The sequence below is a fragment of the Carcharodon carcharias genome, chromosome 1 (assembly GCF_017639515.1).
Source record: "Carcharodon carcharias isolate sCarCar2 chromosome 1, sCarCar2.pri, whole genome shotgun sequence".
NCBI lineage: Eukaryota > Metazoa > Chordata > Chondrichthyes > Lamniformes > Lamnidae > Carcharodon > Carcharodon carcharias.
Genome location: NC_054467.1, coordinates 174,476,424 through 174,502,500, shown reverse-complemented (window position 1 = coordinate 174,502,500; position 26,077 = coordinate 174,476,424). Strand labels below are relative to the sequence as shown.

At 43.5% G+C, this 26,077-nt stretch overlaps 1 protein-coding gene across 6 annotated transcripts in view; it reads right to left on the bottom strand.

Moving 5' to 3' along the window:
* The window catches only part of pde4d (phosphodiesterase 4D, cAMP-specific), a 1,628,454-nt gene that overhangs the window by 170,296 nt on the left and 1,432,081 nt on the right, over positions 1-26,077 (bottom strand). For all 6 annotated transcript variants that reach the window (XM_041186415.1, XM_041186370.1, XM_041186378.1 and 3 more), the window contains 3 exons: positions 15,326-15,362; positions 13,527-13,603; positions 10,282-10,331 (listed from right to left, as the gene is read on the bottom strand). In XM_041186415.1, coding sequence (XP_041042349.1) covers positions 10,282-10,331; positions 13,527-13,603; positions 15,326-15,362 — 164 coding nt within the window. The remainder of the gene's footprint in view (positions 1-10,281; positions 10,332-13,526; positions 13,604-15,325; positions 15,363-26,077) is intronic.

The window sequence follows — 26,077 nt, the reverse complement described above, 5'->3', positions numbered from 1 at the left end:
GATGGTTAGATTCTCTCTTGTTGGAGATGGTTATTGTCTGACACTTGTGTGGCATGAATGTTACTTGCCACTTGTCAGCCCAAGCCTGGACATGGACTGCTTCAGCATCTGAGGCGTTGTGAATGGTGCTGAACATTGTGCAATCATCAGCGAACATCCCCATTTCTGACCTTATGATGGAAGGAAGGTCATTGATAAAGCAGCTGAAGATGGTTGGGCCTAGGACACTACTCTGAGCTGGAGAAGATCACAGATTTAGGGAGGGGAAGGTATGGGGAGATTTAAAAACAAGGCGAATCTAAAAGCAAAGCGATGCTTTGCTAGAAACAAATATAGGTTAGTGAGCACAGGGGTGATATTACATTGGAGAGACACTCCTGCGCTGCAACTCAATTCCTCCACTTCCAGATTTCTTAAGTGTTGGTATTTAACTGTAAAATAATGATATCAAATCAAATAAATCAGAATAAGAACTGAATGTGTGAATTTAAAATGAGGATTTAATTACATCTCCACACCCTGGCCCAAATATCCTCTGCCCTCTAACGCTGAAGACTGTTGGTGATCTTAATTTCCCATGTGCAATGCAACGAGTGAACAATCACTGAAGCAATTAAAATGTGATTGGTTCCTAATTCTCCCCTATTTCAAAAACTGTTCCTTTTAACACGTGTGTCCTTTTTAGTGTAAATTAACTCCTGTGCTTACTTATAACACACTCAACATGAATTATTTATTTCAGAACTCTATGATACAACAGGAACCCAGAATGCCTCCCTTCTACTTCTGTCCCCTCTCTTCCCTCTCTCCGCTCCTGCTCTACCCCTTGCTCTTCTCTTCCTATCAAATCCCTGGTTCCCATTCTTTCCCCAAACTTCTTCCTTTCTCCCTGTTCCTTCTATCATCTTCCCTCTGTCTTTCCCTCTCATCCATCCCTCCTTCCACATGTTTCCAATACTAGTTTCCTGCTCCTTCATTCCCTCTTGCTCCTCCCTTCACTCCTCTCTCCTCCCTCCTCTCCCCTTCTAGCCTTTTCCTATTTAGTCCTCCCCTTAATCCTCTCCTACTTTCCTCTTTTTCTCCATCCTCTCCTTTCATTTCCTTTTTCCTCCTCTTACTATCTAACTCTGATCCTTATTTTCCCACTCCTCCATTTGCCTTCCTCATACTCCTCCTCTCTTCCCACATACTTTCCCCTCCAGTCTCTCCCTTCACCTCTTCACTTCCTATTTCCCACACTTGATGTATCACCTGCTCACTCCTACCGCACCCCCTCACCTCTTTTTCCACCCACTCTATGATCCCATCTACTTTCTCTTCCTCCCTCCTTTTCTGATCCAATTCAGCTATTAACTTAGTTCCTAACCCTGCTTGATTTGAATACTTGGTCTTGACTCTTTAAATTAAACACCAAAGATGTATCGCCTATATTTATCTAGTCCATGTCTACCATGGTTTAACACATCACTAAGACACACTTCAATACAATTAGGCATGGGACTTGCATTGTAAGCACATAAATTATGTAAAGTCACGGTGGATCAGGAGTCATGCACAGCAAAATATCAATGAGACAAGTGGAACTTCCGCAGGGATTCTCCAACATGAAAGTAGTGGAACTCTGGAGAAACAGCAGGAACATGACTTTTATGACGTTTCTCCAAGAATTGGTGCCACTCTTCTTCCAAAGTTACAGCAGGAGATTGGGAGAATGCAACTGAGATTTTTCCCCCATGTCACTGTCTTTAGCGTTCTCCACATGTAAAATAACTGTTGGGACTGCAATGTTGAAACAATGGTCACAACATTTTTTCACATATCCTCTTGCCTCCTTCAATTTTTTTTTGCTTTTTCTGTGAAATAAATTGAACTATCTAAAACAATGGCCCGGATTTTCCGGCCCTGTTAGCATCAGGTGTCGTGGCGAGCAGGGGGATCGGACAACATGGTGAGAAGGCCAAAAATCAGTTTTACATCATTGTTAATGGCCGGCCCACACGTCGGGAATGTCATGTTAATACATTTGAATTTAATTATAAGCCCTGCCTGCTGGAACCATCTGCCCACATCAAATTTACCGCCCACATCAGCGTGACTTCAGAACAATGTGCTTCATGACTGCCTTTAAAAGGCGTGCACCTGGCGACCCGAACTTTGAGGGGAACTCAGAAGTGAATACACACAACCTTACGCAGCTCTCACAAGCATCACCTGTATGACATCAAGGATGAGACGCTGCACATTTGCGGAGGACACGAGCAAGTCGCTTTTTCTCAGCAGGCTTTCATTGTGGTGCCAGGGCAAGGGCTCCAGTGTGGGCAACCTCGGCGGCGGGGGGAGCAATTCTGAGGGACAGAATTAATCTACACTTGGAGAGGCAGGGATTAATCAAGGATAGTCAACATGGTTTTGTTAAGGGAAGGTCATGTCTGACCAACTTGATTGAATTTTTCGAAGAGGTAACCAGGTGTGTAGATGAGGGCAATGCATTTGATGTAGTCTACTTGGACTTCAGCAAAGCTTTTGATAAGGTCCCGCATGGGAGGCTGATAACAAAGGTAAGATCTCGTGGGATCCAAGGCAATTTGGCAAATTGGATCCAGAATTAGAGGGGATGTGAGGAAGAATTTTTTCACCCAGAGGTTGGTGGGAATCTGGAACTCACTGCCTGAAAGGGTGATAGAGGCAGGAACCCTCATAATATTTAAGAAGTATTTGGATGTGCATTTGCAATGCCATGGCATACAAGGCTGTATGCCTAGTGCTGGAAAATGGGATTAGAATAGTTAGGTACTTGTTTGACCGGCGCAGATCTGATGGGCCGAAGGGCCTTTTTCTGTGCTGTAGAGCTCTATGACTCAATGACACAGACAGACTGAAGGAACTCCTCAAGCACATGTCGAATGGGTGGGGGGCAGGGCAGCACAGTCTAAAGGAGATACTCGAGCACATGCCGAGGGTGAGGTGGGGGATCGAGGTGGGCCTGGGGGGGAGCAGACACGCACTTGGAAAAGCTTGTCAAAAGTGAGCATCTTTCTGCAGCTCATTCAAACCATTCAGTTGCAGCTCCATTATCATGCTTGGAGTTGAGCCTCTGAACATTTTCTGCCCACTCAAGCAACACAAAAGCATGAAAGTGCCACCAAATGTTCCTGTATTTTTCACCCCTCAGGAGCTGACTGCAAATTAATGTGCATTTTAGGGGGCAGCAGAGCAATTGGCCGACTGGGCAAGTTGTACAATCCCCTTGCGAGAGGTGGCCATGGTGCAGTCACTGGTGGAGGCATTCACAGCTCCTTGCAATGTCTTTATAAAGGTTTAGACCAGTACCCATTATGGTTCAAGCTAACAGTGCAGCCTTGCAGTGTGGGTTAGGAGAATGCCTGTGCCTGAGTTGAGAGCACAACATGCAGACCTGTGGCCGAAGCTGCCACCAATCGGTCAAGTGGAGTAGGGCGAAGATGGGTCAGATTTTGGACAGCCATGAAGCGTACTACACACTTGCCATCCAAGTGGTGGCCAGCACTCTCCTGCATGCCTGAAGGAGCCTTCAGACTTAATCAAGAGACATTCTTAGTACACATATGCTAACCCACGTGTCTCTCTCTTTGATCCTGCAGGAGGACAACATAAGGTTCATGGAACCTGGTGATTTAGTGGCATGCACAAGCATATCCAGGAGGTCACAGATGCCATCTTCATGAAGACACAGGACCTTGTGCATTTCGCCCAGGATCAGGAAGGCCAGGAAGCAAGAGCACTGGGATTTGCACAGATCTCAGGTTTTCCACAGACGCAGGGTGCCATCGACTGCACTCACATGATGTTTAGACCTCCATGACAACAAGCAGTCAATTAGGTCAACTGCAAGGGCTTCCACTCGCTGAATGTTTAGCTGGTCTGCGACCACCGCAAACATATCCTACAGATCTGCACATGACTCCCAGAAGCATCCATGACTTCTACATCCTTAGCAGATCTCAGATCTCCAATATCTTCCAGGGTCCAGAGAGACTGCAGGGTTGGCTTCTCGAGGACAAGGACTGCCCGCAGAGGATGTAGCTGATGAGAGCCGTACAATGGCCTGAGCAGCAGTAATGATGAGGCTTATGTTGCGACCCGGACTTCAATGGAGCAAACGATAGGCATCTTGAAAATGAGGTTTCAGTGCCTCGACAAGTCCGATGGAGCACTGCAATACAGTCTCCAGTGGGTGATGCACATCATCATCGCTTGCTGCGTGCTCCACAATCTGGCGCTGCAACGTGGGGAGGACCTGGCTGAGGAAGAGATGAAGGAATTGCATGTCTCCTCTGATGAGGAGGACATCGATGGCAATGGTGATGATGAGGAACACATGGATGCCAACAATGAGGCCATCGCACTGGCCAGACAAGGCAGGAGCGCTCAGGAGGCTCTCATGGCCACAAGAGTCATGGAGGATGATGACGAGATGCAGTGGGGACAGTTCTGACATCCTCACCTTGCATCTGTGAACATTTGACTCCTGTGTGGCTGATGGCAGCGCACATACCCTCAGTGCTCAGGCTCATGTCATGGAGACGCAGCGGAGGCCCTAATAGTCGCTAGATTCCAGGACGATGATGACGACATGCAGTGAGGACATTCCACTGATCTTCACATTGCCTCTGTGAATGTCTGACCCCTGTCTGGCTGAGGGCAACTCACTTGCGCTCTGTGATCAGGGTCATGTCACGGAGACGCAGCCGTGAAACTTTAAATGCACCTCATCATTTGTCAGCCTTCAGCACCTGACCCCTTCAGGAGCACAGGACACCGGTCACAGATGCTGAAGAGATGGGGGCCAGCCCCACCTTAAAAGTGCTGAGAGTACACTGAGAGAATGACAGAACTCTGTGACGTCTGCCCACTACATTCTGGCACTAATGACCAGCACCATCACTAAAGTGTCCAGTGAGTGTGAGGCCAGACCATAATTTTGGTCAGAAGGTTACACACTGCACAGGGAAGAGGCCCTGGACTGAGACACCTGCCTTTATCTTGTGCAGGAACTAAGGTTTCACATCTGAGTGACACGAACACTGCTCATCAGAACAAGGAGCCATAGGCAGGGAGACATTTTTGGGAGTTTATTTACAATAGTGAACATTATGTACAATTGATTAACACCCATACCCAGTCTGTGCAACTACATCTTCTTAACCTTCCTAACCCTGCCACTATGTCTTGATGCTCCCCCGACATCTACAGCGAAGGTGGAGGCAGCCTGCTGACTGCTGTGCCTTGTTTGTGATGACTTTGGCAGGTGTCCTCTGGAGGCCCCCGGCCTGCTATCATGGTCCTGCTACGTGGCAACAACACCCTCCTCGGCCTGTGGAGTTGGAACCACTGGAATCACAGGAAGAGGATGGAAGAAGATTTGGATGGGCTGGAGACTCCCAGAGTCACCTAGGAGGATAGCCCTAGCGTGTACACCTGTTGATCCTCCTCCTAGAGCTGGTTTAAGATCGAACTGCCCCACACCCAACTCGCATTGCCACTATGGCGTCAGCGATGGAGTTCAGCCCGTGCAGCAGTTCAAGATCAATGACCTGCACCAAGGTCTTCATGGTGGCCGCCAGGTAATGTTGACCTTGGTGCATTGGCATGCTGGCGCTATCACCTCAGACTGAAGATGTATGGACTCCTCCGTCGTGCTTTGCAATCTGAGGAGTGCAGCGGACATCCCTTCCTGATGTTCCCGAGCTTGCTTTTGCAACTCCAGCAACTGAGGTACAGCCGAATCCAGAGACTCCTCACCTCATTTGGACTCCGAAAATTTCTGGCCTCCTGCAGTCCTCCGAGTACCAGAAACCTGGGAAGTCTCTGCCGCCTCCTGCTGTGGATCAGAAAATGAGATGTGCTCACCAGATTGTGACCCTGTGGCTCCTCTAGAACTAGGTCCCACTGAGGTGTGTGTCTCTGCACTGGTGGAGGGTGTGGGTAAGCAGTGTGATGGGACTTCAATGAGGATCTCATCAGATTCCTCTTCCGAGGTGTCTTTGGGGCTGAGTCGAGGACCCGGGTCGTGGATTCTCTCGGCTGCTTCCCAGGTGCACCTGCAAAAGCAAGGAGAGATAATTAGAGGCATGGCAGGGGGCTGCGGAACAGGGGAACTCACTCATGGGCCAGCTGGATGACTCTATTCTCAAAGTCTGTTAGGACCTTAATGTCGGGCATTCCTCCACCAGTATGCAACTTCCCCCTTTTGTTATGTGCCAGTTTGCCCTGCATGAAGACAGATGGAGAGAGTGTAAGCAGAACCCCTGCCAGGCCAGATGAGAAGGATGCCTGGTATGCGTGGGTGGTGAGTGGTGCCATGGATGGGGTGAGGACATAGTCCACAGGGCAGATGAAGGTGTGTGTGAGAGAGTGAATGGTGATTCCCTTGAGCTGGCAGTGAATGAGATCCCTCTGGATGTGTGATGGGCCTGTGAATGTGTGAGTTGAGAGTGATGAGAAGAGCGACTTATTCTGGAGGAACAGTGGAGATCATTCATCCTCTTTCAGCACTGGCTGCCCTCTTTTGCAGGGCATTGGTGTTGACCACCGCTGTCACAGCTTCCCATGCTGACCTTGCCTGCTGGTCTTCATCCAAAGCAGGGGTAGAAGACTTCATGGCGGGCCTCCACTGCATCCCATAGGCAACTGAGGGAGGCGTCGCTAAAATTGAGGGGAGCAAGTTTCCTCCCTTTGGCAGCCATGACTTTGCAGCAGTTTCCGATTCCTTAGGGAGTGCTAGGTCTGTGCAGGAGCACCCTTTAAATATGGTGCCCAGATTACTGAAAGCCTAAGCTGACGGCAGGGTGGGTGAATCAGAGGCTGCCACACCAGTAATCCAGCATGTGTCCTGGGGATGCTTCGTGAAGGAGGTGGGACACGCTGGGAATGGGATGATATGGCACGAAAACCCACCTTTGTGGCCAGCAAGTAAAACGTCCTTTCTTGCACCCACTACAGCACTTTGTGCAAATCTGGGACAATTCCACCCGATGCTTTTCTGTTCAAAACCAACAAGTAAAAAATTCAGGAAGTAGTGAGCAACTGATTAAGTCCCTCCACTGAGAGTTTATACCTATCAGCCTGATGCAAAGAGGCAGCGAAACTAGATTGAAGCCTTCCTTGGCCTGCTCTCACATTCTTTCTGGCAACCGAACAACTTCTCCACCCTGTCCTCTGTAATGTGGGCATTGCATTGCCAAAAATCAGGTGAGAGAAGAGAAAAAGAGGGAAGGAAAAGTGTGTCTTCATAAAAAAAAGGCCATTTTTCCATTTTCTCTGGTTATCAATTCACTAGATGGTCCACACTATGGGAGTACTCTGGGATGTAATCAAGAAGGCAAAAGACACTTAAGAACAAATAGTAAGATCTGTAATTTACAACAGAAAACCATCTCAGCTCAGGAGTTCCAACACAATGGCAAAATAAAGTGGAGGCAAATTTCAAATTAAAAAGTGCTCCACTAAATTTAAGACTTTCCCTTCCAGTAATTGGACTCAACAAGAAGCAAGATGCAAAGTTCCGAATTTAAAGCAGCATGGCCAAACGTTCACAGAGGGCTGTATTTTACATTCCTTTGCTGGTGTGCTTGAAGGTGGGACGGGGAAGGCACTTAAAATCCAGCAGCACACTACCCGCTACCTATCCATCTGCCCCCCAACCTGTCTGAAATCTTATGGCAGGTGGGTGGGGTGGTGGTGGTGGTGAAGGGAGAGTGGAGGTGCCTCATGCCATACAGCAAGCCCAGCAACTTTAGCTGTACGGGCTCCTTTAGCGGCTCCATGCCCACCACAGGCACTCCCTCCCAAAGTCATTCCCCCCTCCGCCCAACCTTAACCCTCCCCTCTAGCCTCTAGAACCCATCCCCACCCAGACCTCCCTGACTCAGCCTGCACCCTTGCTGAGATCCCCAACCCCAGACTAACCTGTCAGTGCAGGTTCCTCAGCATTGAAGACTGCTTGTGGACCCAGCAATGGCCACTTCTGGCTGGCGCTGCTGGGACTATGGAGTTGTCAGCCAATCAGATTGGCTGACAGCTCTCTAAGGCAAGACTTCCTCCTGGGATAGTGGCAGAAATCTTGCCTTAAAGAAATTAATGCTATTCCCAGCATTAAATTGATGCGGGGCTACCGTCAGGATCATAGATGGGGTCCCTCCCCCAGCCTTTTAGCTGGAGGGGTCTGGGGACCATGACTCCCTGTCAAATTCAGCCTATAGGTTTAAAATGAAAAAGTCAGGAAAATTCTGGAAAATATTTTTATTGGGTAAATTAATTTCATTTGAACATAAGTAAAAATTTAAATTCACAAATTGGGCAAAATGTTGCTTTATGGTTCAAAATAAGAGTTTATTCATCATAAATACTATTTGTTAAGATATCTATATGTGTATCTACATATAGATTAGAGAAACTGCAAATTAAAACAATCCCAATAACAGCTTGAAGCACATCCTCAATACAAAGCACACATAAAATCGGTATAATACATTTAGGAGTAACCGTTTGCAGTTTGCACCCTTGCATGATTTCCTAATCTTTTTCTTAAGTATATATATATATTTTTAAATGCCTTCAGTATCTTACTAAGGATGTTTTTTCTTACTATAAATATCATCAAAAAGCCTGTGGCTCTCTCACCTCTAAACCGCACTGTGGGAACTGAATTCCAGCATATCTGCGGCAGTGTCACATTTGAGCACAAGTAAACCAAGCACACTCTCAGTAAGCTACACTTTAACATTTGTCATTTTCAAATTCATTATTATAAAACAGAGTTGTACACAAAAGGCTCATCTGAGCTGTTTATCGACATTTCTCTTCCATACAATAGATTTAGTTTAAAGCAACAACAATTAACAAGATCCTTTAGAAATCAAGTTAGCTGTATTTTCTTCCCATGTCAGAAAACATTTATTTTCAGCAAATGAAAACTCAACCTCCATGTTCTACAGCCTTATCTCAGCTGGCATATAAAATGTTTGTTTGCCCAACAGCCATAATGATGCACTTTCACAAAAATTTCACATGAATATAAATCAACAATTTTGTGTAGAGCTTTAAAGGACCATGGGGAGAGAGTGGTGCAGTGGGATTAGTTCTGGATTTTCTTTTGCAGAGATAGCACAGATAAAATGGGCCAAAAAGCCTCTTCCTACATTGTAAACCTCTTTGGTTCCAAATTGCATTTGCACTTAAAAATACTTAGTTCAACACCTGCCTGACTAAATATTTAGTTTTTGTTAACAGAGTGCAAACATATTTTGTTTTGCTAATATCCACTCCTTAGATCTTATCTTCCTGATCAAATGCAGGTTTCCGTGTGACATGTGCCATTTGACAATTCAGTGAATGCAAATGACCAGTTCTCAAGTTTCTGGCAATAAAACTCAATAATCAAACACAAATATCTGTACAAAAAGCATAAAATAAAAACAGAAAATGCTGGGAAAACTCAGCAGGTCTGACAGCATCTGTGGAGAAAGAAACAGAATTAACGATTCAAGTCAGCACGACTTCTTCAGAGCTAAAGAGAAGTAGAAATGTGATGGGATTTATACTGTTTAAGGAGGGGTTTGAGCAGGTAAAGCAGGATAGAAGGTCAGTAATAGGTGGGGGCTAAGGAGACATTGACAAAGGTGTCATAAGCACAAAACAATGGGAATGGCGGTGAATACTAAAAATGGTGCTGATAATGGCATAAAGGTAAGAAAGCAGAATGTGTTAATAGCAGAACAATGGTCAGCACTCTGTGAAAGAACAACACAGAACAAGTGATAGATGGCACTTCTGTGGGGGTAGGGGTGGGGGGAGGGGGCGATGGTAGGGGAAGGAGGATTTTAAAAAGGGGATAAAAAAGAGATAAAACAATGAATGAATGAATGAATGAATGAAAATAAGTACATTTTTTTTAAAAATTAAAAAGGAATTTAAAAAGGGGTGAAGATAGAGGAGAAATTTCATGGTCTAAAGGTGTACATAAGGCATGCTTTCTTACTTTCAAGTTACCTGCTTTCCTCAGAATGCAAGAAGACAACCTGTTATGTGGCCTCTAGCAATGTCACTTTAATCCACCACCACAAGACATGTAAAAATTATCTGTCTTTAATTTCCTGGCTGATTAAGACAGGCAACAGTTAGAGAATTTCAGGCGTTGATTAACATCCTACCTACCATAGTGCAGACGATTAAATCATGACCATGTCACTTGGTATAATTCACATTGAAGAAGTTCTTATGGGGAAGAATATAATTACTCACCTGTAAAACTTGGCTTATTCATGGCTGGCTGGTTACACATTGGTGAGCGCCTGAATCAATAAAACAAATGCAGAAAGTTAGAATTCTACCAACATCTTTTCTTCCCTCACACACACTTGCCAATCTTTACCTTTAAATAAACTTCAGTTCAAAAAATAGAAGATTTTTTAATGTCTTTCAATTAATTGTCATTATATAAATAGTTATATATTTGAAGGAACAAAAGTCACTAGAAATGGAAACAACACATTTGTGTTAATTATCTTTGTTTTGTACTGCTGAAAGTTAATAGAGCACATTGGCTGAGTGCATGATATTTTATTCAAGTGTTTGCATTTTCTTGAACTGGTTTTCTTCTACCTAATTCTTATGTAAAATGGACAGAAGACCATATTTCATGCATTTAAGGATGGTACAATAGAAAGCTAACAGTTCTAATGGCTGATGACATATGTTTACTTCAGTAGAACATAGTTGCTGCAATAAATCTATCTGTTGTCTCCAGAAACTCAAATTATTGTTCCAGCATTTTTAGCAGCAGAGGTCGCTGTGGTACATGATGTGTTCTGGATGACAATACGTACATAGTAACAACCACTATACTGTCAAATGTTCCTAAATAGTATTTTCTACATTTAATTTCGTATATTTATGTCTTAAGGATATCTCAACAATTCAAAAATAGATAGCATGTATAAAGGGTACAGATGTAACTGGGAGAGATCTCAATTAATCAAAAATAAAAAATGTTTTCTGAATCCATAGCCTGAATTTTTCAGATGATGTGGTCTTGGAGGGAATCCTGTCCCTTCAATTTCACACTCTCCCACATCCCCTGCCTAAAAACACGCTGGTGGGGGAGCATAAAATTCTGGCCCATACATTGCTACTCTGATAAGGAATTAAATACACTGCACAACTCCATTTTGGATAATCAGGCAGAGCAAGGGTAACATTTTGGGACAAAAGGGGTAATTTTGATATCTTTCAATTTTTATTTCTAATAGCTTCAATAAAAATAAAAATCAGAAAACATGTTTCAGCAATGAAGAGAGACTGGATAGACTAGTGTTGTTTTCTTTAAAGCAGAGAAAGCTGAGGGGGGAACCTGATAAAGGTATACATAGTTAAGAGAGGCATAGATAGGGTAGATAGGAAGAAACTTTTCCCCTTAACGGAGGCGTCAATAACCATGGGGCATAGATTTAAGGTAAGGGGCAGGAGGTCTAGAGGGATTTGAGTAAAAGCTTTTTCACCCAGAAGGTGGTTAGAATCTGGAACACACTGCCTGAAGGGGTGGTAGAGGCAGGAACCATCACAACATTTAGATATTTAGATGAGCACTTGAAATGCCATAGCATACAGGACTATGGGTCAAGTGTTGGAAAATGGGAGCAGAATAGATAGGTGCTTGATAGCTGGCACGGACAAAAGGCCTGTTTCCATGCTGTATAACTCTACGACTCTATGTGAAATGAGCTGTTGCTTTGCTCTCACTGGTTTTACCTTAACACACAAAGTCAAAGTAGCCCCCAATGAATTAAATACAATTATGTTCAGTATATAAGAATAAAGGAAAAGTCGAGATATGGTTACTTGACTAAAAACAGCAAACTGATGGAGATGAGAATTTTTTTCTCTCAGAGGGTCATGAGACTTTGGGACTGTCTTCCTCAAAAGGCAATGGAAGCAGAGACTTTGAATATTTTTAAGGCAGAGGTAGATAGATCCTTGATTAACAGGGGGTGAAAGGTTATCAGAGGTAGGCGAGAGGTTACAATCAGATCAGTCATGATCTTATTGAGTGGCAGAGCAGGCTTGAAGAGCCGAGTGGCCTACTCCTGCTCCTTGTTCTTATGTTCATATGTGGTGTCTTGCCTAGAGAAAAAAAAATTGGCAGATGGAACTGTACTAAATATTTTATTGGGGGTCCAAAGGATAACAGAGTTAATATATTCCAGTAAGGAAAAATGGAAAGTGTTAAAATTTTGGGGTGAATAGGGAGATTAAATCAAATCTAAAGCAAAAAGGTGTATTTTCTGTAAAGGAGCAGATAGGAAATAAAGGGAGCTAGGAGAAATATAAAGAATATAGGAAAGCTATAATATAGAAGATTAGAAGAGGTAAGGAGGAATTTGAGAGAAAATTAGCAATAAAAAGAGACAAGCAAAGGTTTTCTACAGGCACAGCACACAGGAATTAATTATAGTCATGGTAGACATAAAGCTATCCTTCCTTAAACAAACTGATCGAGAATTTAAGATGCATATTATACATGGTAACAAATCAAAGTTGGATTTTTTCCTGCCAGTGAGTGAGCCTCATGAGAGATGCAGCCAATCTTATTTGGGATCGACTATCTTTCCCAAGCAAAGGTTTGGGTCCATAGAGGTACTCAGGTCAGATCTCAGTTTGTCTTGGACCTTTTCAAGAAGACAAGATGGGGTCTCTGTTTGATGTCCCATTTGAAAAACAACACCTCCAATAGTGCAATGCTCCCTCAGAACTGTACTGGAGTGTCATCCTTGACTTTTGTATTCACACCCCAGAGTGGGACTTGAACCTAGAACCTTGTGACTCAGGGGCAAGAGCCCACTGAGCCACAACTGATACTCAAGTATAAAGTGGAGCAGAAGGACGGAAACACTCAGAAGGAAACAGGGAGGCTACAAACGAAAACTGCTGCCTGCAACAGGGTTAAACACTGAAATCTGTGGTATTTCTTTCAAGATCAGCTTGGTGACGGTTCTCTTCTGAGGCAAACCATCTGGGGATTGCAAGACTTTCATCCATGAAAGAACTCAACAGGCACCATAAACAGTAGAATGTCATCTGAAACATTTTATGGGATACTCATGGCCCAGGGATGTTAGCAGCTAGGCAGGAATCGTTGAGGAGTGTGGCACTCTCAAACAAGCCTTCCAGCCTGCCACGGCTGACGACCATCACTTGCAACTGGCCTGTCATGTCCCCGGGATTATTGACACTGGCCGCAGCATTGCAAAATTCTAGGTGTGTATTATACATGCTGATGAGGTAATTTTGACTTTTCGTTCACGAAAGTCTAGATTCGTATAATATCTGGATGTGTATTATATTTGGAAAATTATGGTTGGTTATATAGCTTGTCGAAAAAAAAACATTGGTACAGACTTGATGGGCCAAATGACCTGTTACTATACCGTAACATTCTAAGATATCAGATCTGAAAGTCGGCACACTTATGCTACACCACTGTCACTTACTTGCTGCTGGATGCTCGATCTTGTAAGTTGGTTAGGGTAGCAAAATTGTTCCTTACAGTGCGCAGGCTTGCTAGCACCTAGAGAGATACAAATGTGAATGTATGTACCAAGGAAAGAAAGGCAGTACACATAATACTTTAAAAGTTGGATTTTTATACTTTACACCATCTGGGTAAACTTTGGGAGATTTCCCAAGTGGTCACGATTCTGTTCTACTCATTGGGAAGAATTTTCCGGTCGGCAAGCGGGGGCGGGGCCCACTCATCGACATGTAAAATGATGCGCAGCGACGTCGGGTGGGCGTCCCGATGTCACCGCGCGCCATTTAGATTGTCAGTTCAGCAGGGGCGCAGTCAATGTGGCCTATTAAGGCCTAAAGAAAGTAATTAAAGTTGTTAAGAATGCTATCCATCCAACCTTAAGGTTGACAGGCAGGCGAAGAGCCCAGGCGGCCTTCACATTTTTCAAGAAACCTCATCCACGGGCGGGATGAGGTTTCATGAAGGGTTTATTAATTAAAATAAAAATTGTTGAAAAAAATTAATGGACATGTCCCAGCTCATGTGACAGTTTCACATGAGGGGACATGTCCTTAAAATTAATTTTTACCTTTATTAAATTTTTCAGAACTTGGGTGGGCCTTAATTGGCCCGCCCATGTAAAATAGTGGCGCGCACCTGATCAGGGATGCCGATTGGGTTCGTGCTTGCTCCTGCCTGCCCCCACACAACCCCCCCAATGGGGGGAAAATTCAGCCCATTAACTTCAACACTTATGAAAGGGAATAAATTAAGAATATGAGGTACACTTTTTAACCTTAACAGAAGTGGTGCACAAATGTGATATGCTAAATAAATGTTGTGTAGCAATGCATTTAGTCAAATCTGTTCAGTCTAAACCAAATTTTGAAATTATCTTGCTCTAGTCTAGGTAAGCATCCACTGAACTCGAAGACAAACCATTAAATCTTAGCTACAAAAGTTGGCAAGACGAATGTCTTTGTCCTGATTAGCTAGTTGCAATTTACTTGCCTTTCTTTAACACTTTATTTAGTAATTATGTATCGAATGGGTAGGCCTGTGCCATCTAATTGCTGTGCAAGAAAGGAGGATTTCTCTCACTAGTTCTGCTAAGTATTTGAAAATTCTGTGTGACATAGCTAGAGATTACATAAATAAATTGGAAGTGAACAACTGATTGATTTTCTCATTAACCACTGGTTTCTGTCCAACTTGTGCTTCATCGCAAAATTCCTGTACATGTCTCTCTGAGCTCTATATAGAGGCAACCTTGTTCTTTTTCACATTGGTTCCACTTTAGACCGCACATCTGAAAGTGTATTCAACTCTTCAGCTACTCTTGCCTATATAAAAGTTAATGTTTGACATATACATAGAGTACTAAACCCACATAATATTGTAATTTACAAAAGAAGTACAAACATCCAGAATTTGTACGTGGACAGCAGCGGTTTGAGAAGGCAGCTCACCACCACCTTCTCAAGGGTAACTAGGGAGGGGCAATAAATGCTGGCCCAGCCAGCGAAGCCCACAACCCATGAATGAATAAACAAAAACTGGTTCTTTTAACTACCCAGATAAATATCTGCCATGCAGTAAACTTTCCTACGACAAGCTGATGTCTCAGTGAGAAATATAGCCCATTGCTCCTCAATAGGGAATTCATATAAAAAATACACACCACGCACTGAAGGTGTTTTTTCATTAGCTCCCAAAGATAGCTTTCTACAGTGAATCAGCTCACTAACTTGAACCCATGCAAAACATGATGCAACTTACCTGTGCAAAGGGGGTCACTATTAGGTCATCTCCATGGCTGCAAAATATGAATAGATTAATCATTATAATTTATATTTTATCAAAATAAATTCCAGCTGTTAAATAAAATTAGTATTAAGCATAATCCCGTAGAGCAATTATTCATTTTAAACATTTTCATTTCTCCATGAAAGATTGTTATGTGAAATATGAATTAATACAATACACCTGGCATCTGAACAACAGTGTCACAAATTTTGAATGGCTTTGCTTAGGGGCAGCATGAACTCAGTTATGTGTTCATTATCTTATTTTCAGTGCAGTGAATCTTAAGGCACACATCAATGGTTCTTCATAGAGGAAGATGCAATGCTGGGATCACCATATCCAGAGGTATACAACTATAAACATTGCTATTCTTATCAGGAAGAAAATAAGTGTTAAGTGCAATGCTTACAATGGGTGAGATGGTGGTGTAGTGGTAATACCACTAGACTAGTCATTTCAAGACCCAGGTTAATATTCTGGGGAAATGGGTTCAAATCCCACCATAACAGCTGGTGGAATTAAAAAACTGCTCTCAGTAATAGTAGTCACAAAACTATCAGTGATTGTTACAAAAACCCATCTGGTTCAGCAATGTTGGTTAGAGAAGGAAAGCTGCCCTCTGAAGTGGCCTAATGTGCTCCTTAGTTCAAAAACAATTAGGGATGGGGAACAAATACTGTCCTTGCCAGCAATACCACATTCTGTAAAAGAAAAAATATATAGATTGAAAATGTCAGTTTTTTTTGCATGATACTATTATTTTGTAGGTATTCGTTGCCTGTTTTTATGGTAGAGCTGGTGGCCAGAAAGAGTCCAGCAATCTCCATATCTTTAATATGAAACATTCATAAATGCTACATGACACCCTGTTCTAGGTCACAAACTTATTTCACTGTTAAATGTTCTTTCCTTTAGAAGTTCTATCCAAGACAATGTATGAAGGATCCTGAGAACCAATTATGGCAGAACAAACCACAGCTGCCACTTTTAAAGAACACAATGGTGTTTTTATGCCTACAAAATCCTGATTTTTGGATGAGTGAATAACGTGACTGAAATAGAATGAATCATTAAATCATGTTAGAAAGTTGGCATCAATTAAGTTCCTATTTTTCTTTCAAGCATTAGCTATTTATATAGGTACATCCTGTACAAACTGATTTATTCAAAAGTCTTTTAACTGCATGCATTTCAATCTTTTGGACAAGCATTTTAAATAATATTTAACATATTAGTACTGAAAAGGTTAGATGGGACAAGGCTCACATGGAACATAAACACTGGCATATGTCAGATAAGTCTAATGGCCTGTTTGTGTCCTTTAAATTCTATGTAATGCAATGGCCTGGAATTAATGGCCAGTGCTGAAGCCATGGTGCTTACCTTGAAAAAAGCTGCCTACAAATATCTAGCAATCTCTGTGTCATGAATTTCATTTTCCCAACATTAGATTGAAGCTGATGCTAAATAGAGAGGGTCTCCAGGTGTCTAGCAATGATTATATCTTCAAGCAGGATAAGCAGCCAATCATATCGAAGTACTCTCACACACAGCAAGCCAGGAAGTGAACTGCACTGAATTTTAAACTTTGAATTAATTTTTTGATAATAAGCAAAATAAATGATTGAGACATCCACATGGTATTAAGATAGAAGCTGAAATGTCATAAACACACTTCTAAAAAAAATTAAACAGCATTTTTAAAAAATCACAATCTGGAGAAATCTGACGTTCCCAAATAGTTTTTTCAGTGACAGTGAGTCTGTTTAGCAGTTACTATGAGTTTTGTATGGTGTTAAAAACAGTTGCGCCTCATTCAACAAGGTGTAACCTTTTCAAGGGTTTTACAGTGAGTGTAAAAGGGCAAGTTTTTGACTGCTCAATGATTTCTATTTGACTGCAGTCTGGGGGCACTTCAGTAGTGCACCCTGTAGCTCAGTAGGAAATTGCTACAACAACTTCTGGATTTCTGCATTTAATTATTCATGCACAGACTCCAGAAGTTACTATTAGTTTTAGAGGCGTAACAATAGTGAACACTGACAGTTGCACTGCAATTTCTACCACAAGATGCAGGCCATTTAATGCACATACGCTTTCTCAATGGTTTTCTTCCAGATGGCTCTTCAATGTAATATCGGCATTCATGACACCTGGATATTATCAAGGGACAGCCTTGACCTTTTATCAAGGGACAGCCTTGACCTCTGATATAATACCAGTGTTTCATTTCTGTTCTCGAAATACCAGTGGACTCAAGCTGGACCAGCTCATTTTGACATTCTGCTAACAGTCTGTGGCAGTAACCTCCTGCATAGAATAAAGTATGCACAAATACAATGTCTCCATAGTCACAATCAGCCTTACAGAGGTCATTTGTGTGCTTGATATTGGGTTTCAAAAACAGATATGCCTCCTGCATTAGCATCACACCCCAGCTGAATGACTGTTCTTTATATTTTAACACCTACACTATCTCCAACAAGTTCGCCAGAACTGCCATTCTACTCTGGTCATTTCAGCCATGCTCAGAGTAGGTAAGTAGTTGAAAATCGGAGTTGCATTATCTTAAAGTCTCAAGCAACAAACGATAAACTGGCACATTGCACACGACATCTTTGCCTGGTCAGAGATGCCACTGAGGCATTTTTCTGCACGACTCTGGAAATTGATAAATGGCAGCATCACAAGTACGTGTGATGACTCCAGTGAAGAGGAATGTGATCCAAGCAAACTTTATTCTAAACATAGCCTGGGCTAAAAGAGGCACTGTGATTCTGAGTAATGCTTATTACCGTTATAGTAAACTTGAGATGGAAAAATTATCAAAACATGTAACCCAGCAAATTACACTTCTAGTCATCAATTTCAGAAACATCTTCATGAATATTGTTTACATTTTGCCCTTTGAAATGTAAAGTGAAAAGAAAAAGTCAGTATTTCTGTTATCTTTTTTCAAAATGATGATTATAGTTATGTTTACTGTACAAATCCAATCTGATTTCTTAATTAAAGGGACATTGTTTTCACTGAAAATAAATACAACAAAAATGAAATTTTCTGTAGTGTGGAGACATGATTCCTATTATTCCTTGAACACAACCAGAGCCCTGCAGAAATAACATTGTCAAAGTTTACGTTCCAGGCAATATTTCATCTGCTGCAAGGCAAACATTTTTTAAGCAGCTACCAGCTAACACTGAGGAGGGATGGGAGAGATTCAATGCCGCCATATTTCCACCTCTTATTGAATGTTCTTGAATAATGCAGCAGGCTAATTCCTATCTGTTATGTTCAAGTTGTATATACTTGTTAATCTAAAGTCAGAATCCATAATTTGAGTAAATTAGTGAGCATTTAAAAATACAATGGATAATAAAGGATAGCCAGTTCAGATCTGCTACCATGAAGAGTAGTGAAATTGAATTCAATACATGAATTCTGTTATTAAATCTAGTAACTTGTGGAATGACCATGAAAGCTGTGAAAAAACCTTACTGGTTCCTGAATATACTTCAGAGAAAGGAACCTACCATTCCTACCCAGTGTGGCCTTCATGTGATTCTAGTCCCACGGAATGTGCTTGACATGACCTCAGAACTATTAAGGATCAACACTAATAATTGCCAGTATTAGCTCTGTCCCAAGGATGTTTTTTTTTAAAGCAGTGCAAGCTACCCTACGGAGTGGCATTTGGCCAACATATGAGCAATCAGAATCTTAGATGTTACAAACAGTTCTGTGCATATAACTCCATTCTGAAGGCTTTTTTGGGATTTTTGTGAGAGAATGAGAATTAGATAATATATGGTATTAATAAATTAATAAAAAGCACCTGTAATAAATTAATATTGTAACATTTAATTTTTTGGAAACAAAATGAAACATCCTGAGATGACATACTGTTTATTAACTACTATTTTCTGAATATCTTTCCTCAGCACATAGACAATTAACTAACATTTGGAATTTGCTACTTCTGCACATGAAACCTCCACAGTACATGGGATTAATGTACTAGGGGAAGGCTGCTGAAGACTTGTCATTTGAGATGATGAATGAGTTAAGCACTCATTGTTCAATAACCTCTTGAAAACTTACTTCATAGGAACAGCCAATTAGTCATTCTTTGATTTTATTGTTTTCCTTCTATTTTTCCATGTTAAAATAGTGGGGGGGAAAGGTAACAGCTTTAAGATGTTACACAGCACATCAAGTACTATCATACAGTTTGGATCAGGTGTGATCCAATCAGCTTAAAGAGAAAACTGAAACAGCATGAAGCTGTTACTTAAGCAATATCACTATTTGACTGTCAGTATACAGGGCTTCCTACTTAACACTACTTCTTATATCTTTTCAGGAGTGGGTGAATTAAGTTGGCTTTCAGAACATATCTTATAGATCCCTTTTATATCATATTAATTCAATTGACAGTTTTCTGTACATCTGGATATACTTTTGGTTGTTACAGTTTTACAAAACCATGCAACACTTCTACATTTATTAAAATCAATGTAAAAATTATGTTTTTTTTTAATTTGGTGCTGAAATGGTGCTGATGTCATCTAAAACATGAAAGTGATGCAGTAAAAGGTTGACAAAGGGCACACTGTGCAGCTCTCCTCCAGAGTGATCCTACTTTATTTAAAGAGGAGGTAGATAGATTTTCAAAATATCAGGGAGTTGAGGGCTATGAGGGGCTGGCACAAAAAAGGAGTTGAGGCCAGGGGCAGATCAGCCATGATCTTATTGAATGGTGGGGCAGGCTTGAGGGGCTGAATGGCCTACTCCTGCTCCTATTTCTAATGTTCTTATGCTTTACTTGTAAAGCAATAGATACAACAGTATTATCTCCAAATACTCTAATATACATTCAAATTCTGAAGTCATTATTTCACAAACTGAATCACACATCAGTTGATTATGACATCCATGGCACCTTCCAAAGTCCCTCCTTTCACATAGCTCTGATGTGACTAATTGAATTTTTTATGACATCGCTATCTACTAATATATGGGGGGGGGGTGTCTACATAAAAATAATAACTTAATGAAAATAATTTCTGTTCAGAGCTCAGATGATAACAGAGCACTCTAAATGTCTGAAGTTTTCAAGATTATTATTTACCCATCATTCTCCAAAGAAAAACATGGGTAGGATGTTCAGGTTAAAGTCTTTATATGGCGCAGTTAGTCACAAGGTTTTTTAAATTAGGGAATAAACATTGGATGGAATTTTTAATTCTGGAGACTAAGGGCGGACTTTTTCCAAACTGCCTGCAGTGGGTTTTGTGGCAGGCGGGAACGGAGAATCCAGCAACAGGCAAAAGGTCACAAATCTGCCGTCGTAAAAACAAGTTACGATTCTCCCAATGGTGTGTTTATGGCGATCAGTTATCTCGCTGACTAGTGGCACGAATACCATTTGCATTCATTAACATGTCATTTGCATTCATTAACATGTCATGAATGCTCATTAACACAACTGCTTGCCAGAATCTTGCCAGGCCTTCCAATCTGGCTTCTAGCCAGCAGGAAATTACATTGATCTCAAACCCATTTGAAAAGGGGTGACATGGACAAGTTGGAATTCACTTCACTGGTAACTTCGAGGTGAGTGGAACATACTTAGTCTATCTGGTATAGCGCTGTGCCGGGCTTGTTGCAATAAACGTCACACTGCTGGGGCTGTAGCATTGGTCAGCTCCTGCTCTTTGTCTAGATTGTCCCAAAGAACACCATTGTGCTATGGTACTCATGCAGGCCTCTACTTTCAGAAACTAGCATTTCAACCACAGGGTGGGCTCTGAGGTGAGGGTGGGATTGATGAACACGAGAGGGACACCGGGAAGGGAAGGCTGTGGAATGGCAGTCAGAGGGAAGGGCAAACAGGAGGGAAGGCAACGGGGAAGGAAGACTGTGGAATGACAGGGAGGGGGAAGGGTGAACCGGTGGGGGGCCTTTCTGGAGTCACCCTCTAACCTCTTGTTGCCGCAGCAGTGAGCAGAAGTCTGCTTAGAAAGAAAGGGGGAAGACCTCCTTGCAATGAAAGCCACTTAAACCCAATGGCTTCATTAGCACTGTTAAAGGGCTACTCAAAACTCAGTGGCTTCACATCACAGTCGCTGCATCACAAGACTAACACATAGGAATGTAAAATTTGGGAATGCAGACAAAAGTGAAGGAGGCACAGCTGTATCATATATGGTATTCCATCAGTGAAGGCCTGTCACATGTTCACCAGAATTGACACTCCTAATGGGCCAAGGTTATCCATTCATTGACCATGAGCAACTGATTGGTCATTAATATGCCACCCCAGAAGAAAAAAACAGTGAAAACTGGGAAATAAGAATACTGGTCTGAACTGGTCTTGTATACCTTAAAATGGAACACCAGTAAAAACTGGGAAATAAGAATACTGGTCTGAACTGGTCTTGTATACCTTAAAATGGAACACCAGTAAAAACTGGGAAATAAGAGTACTTTTTTTTTCCTTCAGGGGCATCAGAGATTGAAACACAGAGCTAGGTCGGTCACTCATCTCACTGAAACTTTAGCATCCCATGCAAGGCTCAAGTTGTTACATATCTACGATGCCATCTTGGTCACCTCAATGTGTTTGCTAGTGAACCGGGGCAAGGTGGCATCAGCCACCATGCAAGTAGGGCAGGAAAAAGTATGGGCCCATACAGTTTCCAAATGTGTCATCTTCTGAGCTTCACTTTCTTGCCCCTTGAATCATTAATGTCTTCAATGTTTCCTTTCAAAGAGAAGGCAAAAACACAAAAGGATCCAGGGCTCAATGCTGCATTTGTCAGGGTCCTAATGCAATAGAGGAGGTGAAGGAGGGAGAGGTGACTCTGCACGCAGCTCCAGCAGAGCCATAGCATGAACAGGAGGGTCAGGAGGAGAGATCCAGACAACTGGGATGACTCACCAGACCTAGGGTTTATCATAGAAAAGTCTTATTTACAAATGAGTGAGAGATAATGCTATGCACGTCTGAGCATGTCCCAAACTCTGGTACTTCACATATGCCACATTCTTTGTGAAGACCTGATGCCATGTGGAGTTGGAGGGTATCCCCTAACTGTGGCTTTGAAGCTGACTGCAGCACTCAATTTCTTGGCCTCTGGTTCTTTCCAAGGATCAACAGGGAACCTGTGCAGCATCTCTCAGTCAGCAACACATCGCTGTATAAAGAAGGTCACAGATGCCCTTTTTAGGAAGGCCCATCATTATGTCAGGTTTGCTCTGGACGAAGATAGCCAGGCTGTGAGATTCACTATACAGGCTCTATGGCTGCAGGCCCTAATGTTCATAAACCACAAGGGCTATCATTACATCAATGTACAACTGGTATGTGATCACCAGAGGCACATACTGCATGTTTGTGCACTGTTCCCTGGGAGTTGTCATGACTCCTACATGCTGTGTCACTCTCAGGTGCTTAAGATTTTCAAGGGGCGTCTGCAAGGATGGTTGCTTGGGGATAAGGGGTACCCACTGAAATGCTAGCTAATGACACTGGTGCATCGCCCTCAGAGTCATTCCGAGGAGAGGTACAGTGCTGCTCATAGCTCTACACGCTCACTTATAGAGCAGACCACAGGGCTTCTGAAGATGCGCTTAAGATGCTTGGACCGCTCAGGTGGCTCACTCCCGACAGGGTTTCCCGCACCATCGCAGTGTGTTGCGCCTTTCACAATCTGGCAATGCAAAGAGGTAAACCCCTGCCAGAGAATGAACTAGTGGAGGTTGAGAGCTCATCAGAGGATGAAGATCCAGAGACCCGGGAACCTCACGAGGCTGCTGAGGGCTATGAATGCTATCACACCATGGAGGAACGAAGATGTGGGAGACATACCCATGATACGTATTGCTGACAGGCTCCAGGAAGAGTAAAGTGAGGGAATATGGCCACATCTCTCCTAGCCCTCAATACCATTTTCTTTCAACTCAGGGGATGTCCACCCACTTGCAGTAAAAATGAGTCCCGCATTCACACCTGCGCATTCTGACCTCATGAATCGCCAGGCCATGATCTTTGCTTTGGTCTGTAGTGCCATGCGAGTGAGCTCACTCTGGCAACTGAGAGTCCACTTAGGCAAAAGAGCGAATCGAAAGATGACTTGAAGCTGCCATCTAATGAAGCAAACACTGCTGCGACTAAGATGTCGACATGCCTGGGGATCTCCTACTCCCGTGTGTGTCTTTTCTTCTGTCACTACGACTGAGGAGACACAAATGCCGCTAGAATATCAATGCTGTTGAGCTGCCCTCACTCAATGGTGTTCCTTGAGGAACAAGGGTTAGAAATGCTTACATCACACACTTCCAATAAACATTTAAACACATCTCCCTGACATCACACAAGTTGTGGAGACTAGTCCAACTGAGGTTGACATCACCTGAATGTTAATCTCACAGGGGACACTATCACTGAGTTGGAGCAAGGCTAAATCTTGAAGTAAGAGGATTCCAAAATATAATTTCACGACGGCTTCAGTTGACAGGAACATTCACGTAACCATCAAATGTTTTAACAAAAGTGCAATTTATTTACATGTCTAGCACACCCGTGACCCAAAAGTTACACAATTTTTCTTAACTTTCTTAAACCTATCGCTATACCTGTGTACAGCTCCGACATCTGCAGCAGACATGGAGGCAGCCTGCTGACTGCTACGACCTGATGTCTACGATGACCTTGGCAGCTGTCCTCTGGTGGCCCAGGGCCTAGAGGGCCCCGGCCTGAAGAGGGTCACGTGCTCATGGGCATAAGCACCCTTGGCAGCCTGAGAAGCTGGATGGGGCCACAGGCAAAGGGGGCTGTGAGCGGCTGCATACCCTTGGAGTGTCCAGAGAGGAGGCCCCTGGGGCATCTGGCTAACGCTCATCCTCCCTGTGGGTGCCCGAGGGCCCCATCCTGACTCCTGCAGGAGATGGTGCACCTGGTGCAGTGGGGGAGGTGGGGGAGGGTAAAAGGTGCCTCATTCCCATGTCACCTACATCCTGATGGTGCCTACCACACCAGGGTGTGTGGCCATGGGGTGCAGGGCCGAGCGTATATCTGGCAAGACCTGCTGGACCAAGGTCTTCATGGTGGTTGCTAGTCTTCTTATGGTGACCTCGAGGTGCTCGCAAGTTGGAGCCAGGACAACAGACAGAACATGAATGGACTCCTCCATCGTTTGCTCCAGTCTGCTTGTGTGACTGTCGAATCTCTGTCTGATGTTCCACTGCCTGTCATTGCATCTCCAGCATTGATTTAATGGCCACTTCCAGAGGCTCACCACCTGACTCAGACTCAATGAGTGGCTGGTCTCCAGCAGCCTTCTGAGTGTCAGGGACCTGGGCTGTCCCTGCCTCCGACTGCTGCAGGGACGTGCCAGTGAGGTGCTCCCCAGAAATTCAGCCCGAGCCTAATCTATGGCAGTGCCCCACCGATGTGTGTATCTCTGAGTTGGTGGAGGGTGCGTGTGAATGCTGTGATGGTTCTTCTAGAGCTCCCTCTTTGGATGAAGTCTGGGGCTCGCACTGGTGCTGGACTGGCATGGGGGCCTCAATCTGCTGGTGCCTAGGAAATAGAAAATAGGGTTTCAGTTAATGAGCATGAGCTAGATAAAGACTGCACGTGACTCGCACGTGATGTTAGGATTTGATGAGGTGATGGAGCTGTGAACCATATGAGGTTGGTGGGAGAGGCCAATTTCCCCTTCCCCAGAGGAGCGATCCCTGTCCTCTCCAGACAGCTTAGCTGCAGCCTCCTCAAACCCAGGGAGGGCAATGATGCGAGCCGTCCCTCTCCTGGTCTGTGATCTTCCGTGACTTGTGCGCCAGCTTGGCCTGTATGAAGTAAGAAAGGTGTTCAATGAGAAGAGATGGAGCAGAGGTTGGATGAGGTGCATGTCCCTTGTGTATGGTGAGCCCTCCCCAGAAGGACTAGAGGATGGAGTGTGAGCAAAATGGTAGGTGGGATGGTGGTGATGTGAAAATTTCAGTGAGAGAATGAATGTTGATATGTGTCCCCCACTAATGGTTGTGTGAGATCCCTGAAGAGAATAGCTATTTGAGTATATGGTGCCATGATGAGAGTTTAATAGTGGAGAGGGTTGAAGGATGACTCATCTCGGCAGTGCAGATGAGATCATTCATCCTCCTCCTGCACTGGGTGGCATTTCTGGCATGGTTGCTAGACTCCCAGGCCAGAGAGGTGAGACTGCTACACTTCTTGCAGCCTCCCCTGGAATATAGCACATGCCGTTGCACCTGCATACCTCTTATCAAGGCCTGGAGGGCCTGGTGTGTGAAACGGGTGCTGCCTTCTTCTTCAGGCTCTCGGCCTTCTTCTTCTGGCTGCCAGCCATCTCTGATGGATTGGAGGGAATGAGATTGTGTGTTGGACTGGCCTTTAAATATGACACCCAGACCTTTGAACCCACCAGCTGACAGCGGGCAGTCGAATCAGCTCCTGACCCGCCAGGTGATTTGGACCAACACATGCCTTTGCATAATTAATGAAGCTCCAAGCACAAGTTCCCGCCATTCCAGACAGCGGGGTGGGCACTGCTGGAACCAGCCACCACCACACTTAGTCCTCATTTATGGAAAATTCCACCCTACGTTTGGTGGCAGGCAGGAAAGTCAGCATGATTCCCGCTTGGTGGCAGGGTGGGTGAACTCGCACAATCTTTTGATTTTCAGCTCATTAATTAG